The sequence below is a fragment of the Apium graveolens genome, chromosome 4, assembly GCF_009905375.1.
Source record: "Apium graveolens cultivar Ventura chromosome 4, ASM990537v1, whole genome shotgun sequence".
In the NCBI taxonomy this organism is placed as follows: Eukaryota; Viridiplantae; Streptophyta; class Magnoliopsida; order Apiales; family Apiaceae; genus Apium; species Apium graveolens.
Window position 1 is genome coordinate 11,812,836 of NC_133650.1, and position 9,686 is coordinate 11,822,521.

Here is a 9,686-nt window from a genome sequence, read left to right on the forward strand (position 1 = left end):
CATCTTTTTAATAATCTTGCTTCTTCTTATATTTCTTGTAACCTCCTTAGTGGTAGTACCTTTCTTAGTGAATTGTAATATCTCTTTTCATGTAATACACATCACACATTTTATTTTACAAATACACCACACACTTTATTTTGATCCACATCACACACTTTATTTTATAAGCATAATAATTAATTTAAGGAATTGTTGTCGATTGTTCCATTTATATTTAAAGGGCCAAGCTCATGTTTCATAATTTTTAATTACAACTTTGGACTTGAGATAATTTGGCTGCTAGGCTCACCTTGTTCTTATTAGATATCTTTTCACTTGAACTGCCGAGACTCGGTTTTTTTGTGGCAACGCCCTTCTAAAATTACATTTAACGACTCGGCGTCTTGGTTTAGTAGCTGGGCATTACTATCAGGCTACTATCGACCCGAGACCAAAGAAAGAATGAACGGACTAAAGCGAGGATGATCATCAAAATTTAAGAGTTCATGGACTTACCTTTGTTATAAGATATTACATTCGTCCTGTTCGATTCTCTATTCGATTTTATACGTTTACTATTTTCACGTATTTCGAGATTTTTATAAAGTATATTTTGATAATATTTTTTCAAATTTTCTTTTAATAAAAGTTTAAACATGAAATTTTTATTCAGAAAAAAATTAAAATTAACATTGTGGAGTTATGTTTTAAATAAGTATTGAAAAGCGTGCCGAAAAGTAACATATAGATATTAATGAGACATAAGGATTATCAAAATGGGAGAGTTCAAGGAAGGAAGTAACTTGAGCTTTAAATTAGAATTTCGTTCCATCAAGTTTAGATCAAATCTACAATTTTCGAATGGGATCATCAAATACAAACATAGAATATAAATTGACTCGATTGATTTACCTGGACTACAACGTGTGAAAAAATTCTAACATAAAAACTAAGCTTGCCAAGAAAAAAAAATTCATACTCAATCAAACTTGTTTTAGAATGTTACATCTGACTTGAATTTAGAATACTAGCTTTATATTCATGCTATTCACGGGATGATTCTAAACATTTTTTGTAAAAAAATTAAAATCAATAATTATATTTTATTTTACTAAATTTTAATACAAAAATTTTATTTCTTAAAATTTTATATTCCTTAAATTTTTTGTAGTTATATATTTACTTATTATTACATTTTTATATTTTATCAGGACAACCTTTGTATAATATATTAATATTTTTTTATAAAAATTACGGTTTTTAAAGTATTACTAGTATATATAACTGTATTTCACAATTATGCATACTTATTTTTTTATTTTATTCTTAAATATTTTAACATTCTAATAACATGTAATATATATTTGTACATATTTTTTTTTAAATCATTCTTTTTCAATTTTTTTTTCAAACTTGTCAATTTAGTTGTTATTATTGTGACACATAATTAAAGGAGTTTGGTCACTGAATTGAAATGTTGGTTGTAGCCTTACTTTTTCAAGTGTACTTTTGTAATAACATTTAAAAAACATACTTTGTAATGGTATTATTTTTCATTTTATTAAAATTATATTTTATCTTAAGTTGTATTAAATTTTTTATAATTATTATATATCTTCTCAAAATTTATTATTTATAGAATTTGTAATATTCATAACCAAATAAATAGTAAAGATTTTCATTATTTAATAATATAAAAAATTAATTTTACACTTGTCCCATGCACATTAAAATTTATAAATAATTTTTTACATAAGAATTGTTTTTTTACAAAATTAGTTGACTTATTTATTTTTTGATATAAATATCTTTTACCAAAAGTACTATTTTTTTTATTCTAATAACTTTATTTACATGATAATGATTATATAGGGTCGATAATGATATTATATTTTAATGATTAATTACTAATTATAATATTAGTCCTCATCACTAAATCCTAATTATATTATAGTATTATAGTCATGATGATCAAACTATAACCATTTTTTATATAAGATTTTTTTTTACAAAATGAGTTGGGTTATTTACTTTTTAATATCAATATTTTTTTTATCAAAAATACTATTATTTTTCATTATTCAAATAACTTTATTTATTTGATGATCATATTATTATATTTTTATATTTGACAATAATAACGTAAAACATAACATATGCATTATAGTTTAGTTTATTTCTTTTATTGTTTGATTTTTTTTCACATTAGAAATTTGTAAATATAATATTTTAATCATATCACATAATATAGTTATGTAATCATTTTTCTTTTATTTATATATTTTCTTTTCCTAATTTTATGAAGTTTAATCCTGAATTGAAAAGTTGTTTGAGATTTGTATTTACGCCGTCTATAATAACATTTTATAATTTTTCGGTTCTAGTAATAATTTTGAAAAAAATACTTTACATCTAATTTTAATTAATTGTACTTTTAAATATATTTTATAAGATTTTTATCTCAATTTTAAAATTTAATATTTTTATTATAATTATTATAATTATAATTATAATAATTATGATTATTATATTTCTTCCTAGTTTTTATTTTTTATAGGATTCATGTGCGCTAAATTTTTTAAAATAATTTTCCATTTTATCAAATGAAGCAAAACACATATAATATTTATCCTTAAACACAATATAAATGTGTAAAATTATCTATTCAAAAATATTTTTAATCGAACTTACCTATTTTATTATTTTTAAGAAAATGATACTACCTTAACCCAATTAACAAATAATTTGTTGATTGTTACTTATATTTACTTTTATTAAGATAATTGTTACTTGTATTATATATATAACACTTTTAATATTATTTATAGCATTTAAGTATAAATAATTATAATTCAAATTTTTAATTAAATACTTATTATGTAATACAATAATAGAATAAATAAATTATATATTTAGGTATAATAATATATTTTATTAGATTTATATTTAAATTTTGAATTGTAATAGTTATTTATTATTATATTTCTTCCCTTTTTTTTAAGTTTTATAAGATTCATATGCTCTAAATGTTTTAAATGATAAAATATAATTTTCTCTTTTTACAAAACAAACAAAACACGTGTATTACTAAATGTGTTCTTTATTTAATAAGAAAAATTAAAATAATTTATTTGCAAATATTTTAAATCAAATTATTTTATTTATTATATATATAATATAATATTTTTAATATTATATTATATAATTTAAGAATATATAATTATAGTTCACATAATATGTTTACGTAGTTATTTTTTTTATTTATACAGTGGAGTTTGATAAAAAATTGGAAAGTTATTTGGGATTTTCATCTTGTCGGTTTGTTACAATATTTTATAATTTTTTGGTTCTTGTAATGATTTTGAAAAAAAATTACTTTACATTTTTTATGATAGTAATTTCAAATTTATTTTATTAGTTTGTTTTTTCAATTATAAATTGTAATAGTTTTTTTTTATGATTATTATTATATTTCTGTATAGTTTTTATGTTTTAAAAAATTCATATACTCTAAAATTTTTAAAAGACGATCCTTAAATGAAACAAAACGCTTGTAATATTTATACCTAAATATAATCTAAATATATTTCTTATTTTATAAAATAAAAATAAAAATAATTTAATTTATAGATTATTTTTTTAAAAAAAGATCTAATTTAACCCGATTAACAAATGATTTGTTAAATTTTACTTTATTTTATTTTTATTAAGATAAATGTTGCTTGTATTATATATAATTACAATATATAGGATATAATTACAATATTACTCTCTTACTCCAATTATATATAGGATATAATTACATTTGATACTTTCATATCTTGTAATTTGGAATCCCTGTTCAAAATTTTGATCCCAAACAATGCAAAGTTTTATATTTTATCAATAATCAGTTTTGATATGTACAATGGAAAGTGTAACATATAACACCAGTTCTTCCTCTGGGCATATCACAGATAGATGAAGTAGCAAGGGAGGGAAAACAAGCAATTGTCACTAGTTTTCTGATTTTCGAAAGACTTCGTTTCAATATTTTTAGTTTTAATCTACACTCTCGCGTATACGTAGACCATTAGTCTGTAATAAGACGCTTGAATTAACATAAAACAGCAGAGGTTTAAGTGAACCATCTTCGTGCAGTTGAACTACAGAAAGAGCACTCTGATAGCTTACACAGGATATAACAATCTTCAAATTATTAATGCATATCTTCAAGTTCGTCACTATCAATGTCATCTTCAGAGCGACAAGTTAAATAAAATGACGTCTGATTCCCTGATGGGGGATCATGTTCCAAAGAAGCATGTCGTGTGATTGAGGATCCTGTCATTCTGCCTGAGGTTGTGTACAAGCTCTCGGTGATGTCTTCTGTTGTATCAGATGATGGATTTGATATTTTACTTGCGAGCGTAAAGGGGTGCTCTCCTTGCTTAGCCTTTACCCTCCTTTGCCATCCATGTAGTGACTTTCTCACATCGTTGGAAATTATGGACTTCTTGAACCTCGAACCCATCTGCAACAGTATATGATGTGTCTTTCAGTGAAGGGGGGAGAGAGAGAGAGAGAGAGAGAGAGAGAGAGAGAGAGAGAGATGTTTCTTAATTCTTAACATGCCTGGGTTGTGATGACATAGAGGGGGAAAGTGATGAAGCTACACCAAATTTGAGAGACTACCCTGCAGTAAAGTAATTGTTAAATCCACGTGAATATAATGAAACTAAAATCGCACACATGAATGACTATGAACTGTTGCAAATAACAAGAGGAAATGAGATTTGACCACCATAAACAACTGAACAAGTAAAATGTTACAAGGTTAAGTACCCAAATGTCAAGCGGATTACAAGGAACGTATGGTTTTTTGTGAAGCAACTGCCTTCTCTAATCTCCCACTGGAAAAGAAGAACGCAAAAAGTAACTAACAAACAAACCAATTGTTCGTGCAGAAAAAGAAGTAGCCTGTTCAGTGATATTCTAAATTTTGGGTCATAAGTGTACTGAAGCCTCATATAAAGAAGAAGGTTCTCACCATTGACCAAATAAAAGATGCCATCTCAAATGCATTCTGCATATCAAGTTAAACATTTGAATTAGTGAGTATATATCTACACTGCAGTGTTTAATACTGTGTACACATTTTCGGTTTACCTGGAATGATATGAATTGTATTATCCTCAATAAAACCCTGGGCCTTCCAAACCAGAATAACTCATCTCTTAGGTTAAACCGGCGAAATTCTCCTACTGGACTTACTTCTGTTATTTCAACAGCTAGCTTTACCACTATATGGTGCAGTTTAGAACCGACCAGCAGAATCAACTTTTGCACATTTTAAATAGAATTGAGAAACAAGAGCAAAGTTGTGAATCTCAGTCTCATGAAGACAAAGACAATTATATGTGGGGAGTACTTACAATTGCTGGAAGAAATGAAAGCCAAAAGTAGATGTTCGTTCCTGTACAAGTTTGGCGCAGAAAGCCCGATAAGAGATAGTACTCCTATATAAGGTCCTCATTTAACATCACAAAGGTATATATGCATAAATTCATTATCCGGTGCCTCATATAATATATAACAGATATATATCAGCATGTTTCAAAAAGTTGTAGAATTGTAACTTATTAGTTTCTTAATGCAAAGTGGTAGCTTATATGTCTTTCAGACTTTTCAGTAACATGCATTATTCTATATTGTTGCTCAAAGCGAGTAAGGTCCGCAGCCACCAAGTTAAAAGAGAATTCCTATAGTAGAGAGTGCTCAGGTGCATGAAATTACCATGAAAACCAAGAAGAATGCATGCTATGCCAAAAATCCAGAGTGGGATACTGCAAGAAGAATGTGAACTGTCACATGCTTTGCCAATAATACACAAAAACTGCAATTTTCAATGCAAATTTGATTAATTGTTAGGGTACATGAGAAGTGATTATAGAACAAACAATTGAAATGCATATTATGCTTGATTAATCAGAAACAAAGTATTATGAACTTTAATTTAAAGATAGACCACCTTTAACTATCGAATGTACATGTACCTTATGCCAACAATATCTCGAAATTCATCCTCCATGCTTCGGAGCATATAATTAAGAAAATCATATGTTAATGGTAACTGATGAGTCTGCACAAGGTAAAAGAAGTATTTATGGATAGTGACAAAACATGTTGCAAGCTATTGTTTGTATAAGTGCCAGTTCTCTCAAACAGTGGTTATTGTTGTAGTACATTTATTAGTAGTAGTTATAAAAAGGTTTCATCTTGGGAAGGCAAGTTGTGCTTTTAATTCTACCGTGTTGTGCTTTTAATTCTACCGCCTCCCCCAACCCCCATCCCCTGGTTTAATCTAAAGGCATAAAATTAATATTTTTCGGCAATGTCTTTCGTATTACTAATCAGCATTAGCTTTTCTCAGAAGTGAAGGTTCATCACCCTAAAAGCTCTACAACAACACTTTATCTATACACTATGACCATAATTTCTGATAATCCTCATCTAGGTGTGTCAGAACTATTTCCTCTCTTTACAGAAAAGCTAATTTGGTTAATCTGAGGACGTTCCATCAGATAATATATTCACACATCTGCATGAAATAAATAATGAGCATTAAGCATGTTTGTCTGTAAGACGTTGGTGTCAAAAAAAAACCAAGTTGATCTATTTAGAAATGATTTCTTTATATTCCAAATGCAAACTCACTGTTATGAATCCTAGTCGCAAAGCCATGTAGTCAGCTCGATTTATAGAACTCCAAAATTGGCGACTGAAACAAAGCTGCAAACTGGGAAAACATGAGCTTGACCTCCAAAGCACTTGAAACATGTCATACAATAAAATTATCAAGACAGTGAATTATGGAGGGGAAAGCAGGTTATCAGAAAGATAAGGTTTCAAAACAAATGTTTCAGATGCATGTTATAAACAGATTATGTATAAACAGAATGCACCGACACACTATCAGTATCATGTTGTTTGGATCTTATCAGGTATCATGTTGTTATGAATTCAGAATTATTTGTCATACCAGTTATCCAGTAGCATGCATAAAAATTGAATACACAAATTCTCGTGGTAGACAATGCTACCCATGAGAGTGAAAATAAGCGGCTGAAAGAAATTAGAAGCAATGATTGTCACCTAGTCCACTAGATAACTCATACTAGATAACTCATGGGCATGGCTGTGCTGACTTTACTAATATATATACTAAACACAATCAAAACATTAATAAATTCTATATGTTGATAGTGTGCAGCATCTTAGCAGACAGAAATCAAGTTCATTCTTAATACATTTCCATAGATGTGTGCTTACCAGCCAAACCAAAACCTTGTGCTTGCTCCAAGAATGGGATGTGTGGTTAGATACGAATGTAGTCATTCTTCTCATTCTTTCATTGCTTGAAGTAGCTTCTGGGGAGTAAATTAAGAAATATATGAGAATGTTAAAACTTGGGCTTATGATTAATAAAAGAGTGAAGAATAATTGTATAATACTTTTTCTATGGCCAAATCATAATGTGAGAATAATATTCAACATATAACCAGATCACCTTCTGATCCTTGAAGAGCCATCACCTTAGCTTGATCTTCCCAGACTCTCCAGCTATAGATCTACATCCAAGAGAAACATATAAAGAAACAAAAGGAAACTTTTCATAATTGCTAGAAACAGACTAGTTCAATCTAGGGACTATGGAGTGTGCAACTATGTACATTACATATTACCTTGATCATGGCAAGGGCAATTGCAACAAAGCTGTAAAATACATGACTGGTGCCCAGAACAAACAAGAACCGATGAAGCTGCTCCATACTTTCATGTGAAGCAAACGATTCATGACCCTGAAAAACGTATTGGCGACGTACAATATTCCAAAGTTTTTAATCTTAAATAGAAATGTCTTATTATATGTTGGGGTACTGATTATCACAATACAAGTTGTCACTGATGATAGACAAAGTTGTACAATTTCTCTCATGTTTTGATGATAAAAATTTAAAATGTAATTAGTATTAAAAAGGATAAGCATGTAGATTTTGATCAAGTCCACATGCCTATTATGTCAGCTTTGTGCTTAACATTTCAAGAAAATCTGTGTTAAAATTATAAATTAGTTTATTAGCTACAACATCCATATGCAGTTTTATACCAAAAAGATCAAAGTTTATTACCTCAGGGCAATAATGATGCACTGCAGTATTAATCAGCTGTTGCGGAACTGAATAATTCTTGAATGTATTATTTAAATCAGAGATGTCAATTCGAGATATTTGGTCATCTAATTCACTTTCCAGTGCACATGGGTAAAATCGTCTGCTCACTTTGGATGTTTTGATGCAGATCTTGGCCACATAAACAATCCAGTGACCCATCAGCAATGATAGAAGCCCGAAAAGCATTAGTTCTGCTTGCGAAAATAACCACACAATAAACAGTAAACAAAGATCAAGAAACCTAAAATGTGTGTGTTTGGGGGCACATAATTGATAAATGTACTCATTACCATCTCTGATCTTTTCAAGAGCGGCAAGAAGAGCTTTCCTCTTTGTTCTATCCAACCACTGAGGTATGAAACACAGAATTCAAACCATAAATCTATCTCAAATGCATATCAATCTATGAAATCAGATACTAATGTCAATACTAATTTAATTTTACGGGGGTCACGCGTCCCCCGATGACCCTTACTAGATCCTCCCCTGAATTTAACAAGGCTCATATTTTCTGCCAACACACATATTAAACGTATCGAGAGAAGGTATAAAATTCGAGTGATGAGAAATAATAAGTACCTTGTCAAAAAGCTCAAGGGAGGCAAGAAACAACCAGCCAAGAAGAACCATGGCAGAAATAACAGTTGCAACAGCCCATGTTGGGGTTTCAGCCAATGATTTTCCTCCCTCTTCCATTTTCAATCTCAATACTAAATCCTCTGAATATTGTTATTATGATGGCTATAAAACATGATTAGCAGCATGATAATTGTGACATGCAGAGACCTAATTTGCATCTCTAACCAATAATTTCCCTTGTGGGGTTTGGTGTTCTCATCCGGTTACACACATAACTCCTTCTCAGGAACATGTCATTAAAGACAAGATTCAAGATTTGTATGTGACACTCACAAAACTATCATACATGCATGAGCTTATGTTCCAAGCTCTTAGAGCACTGCGGTCCCCAATACCTCAAATTTATACACTATTAAATTATTTTGGGCCTCCGATGTCCCAATTTTTCTTTTTAAATATTTTTGAATTTCTCAGGTATTTTAAAAAAAAAACTCTCAAAACATGAAATTTTTTAATTTTTTAAAATTATGTATATACAGGGGATACTCCATTGTAAACCACTAAAATGAAAATTAAGGGGTCATTTGATAACCACCTAATGAAACCGGTGGAACTCAACGAGAGGTTTTTTATGATTCAGATCGTTTGTTTAATATTTATTAGTTACTAGACGAAATAAGAATTTATGAACGAAGTATAAAATTTAGTTGGACGACCGGAGTCCAAAAATATAACTGAATAAGAAATGGACTACCTAACTTTTATAGAATTAGTTTTGGTATTCTCATTTCAGGCTTAATAATTTTAATTTATATTCAAATTAAGTTAATTACATTATTATAATATTTGATCATATATGTAACAAAAAAATTGGATTTTCATATATCGTCAGTATTTTATCGTTAAAAGTTT

General features: G+C 28.8%; 1 protein-coding gene across 1 annotated transcript; it reads right to left on the bottom strand.

Annotated features, from left to right (window-relative positions):
- Positions 1-4,060: 4,060 nt before the first annotated feature.
- LOC141717760 (MLO-like protein 4) lies at positions 4,061-9,067 on the bottom strand. The gene is made up of 15 exons (XM_074519958.1): positions 8,775-9,067; positions 8,486-8,543; positions 8,154-8,386; positions 7,707-7,823; positions 7,532-7,592; positions 7,294-7,391; positions 6,679-6,753; positions 6,018-6,103; positions 5,758-5,807; positions 5,397-5,437; positions 5,131-5,301; positions 5,012-5,047; positions 4,807-4,874; positions 4,597-4,657; positions 4,061-4,495 (listed from the first exon to the last, which is right to left on the bottom strand). The coding sequence occupies exons 1-15, from the start codon at positions 8,889-8,891 to the stop codon at positions 4,181-4,183; spliced, it is 1,587 nt and encodes a 528-aa protein (XP_074376059.1). The 5' UTR covers positions 8,892-9,067; the 3' UTR covers positions 4,061-4,180.
- Positions 9,068-9,686: the final 619 nt, after the last annotated feature.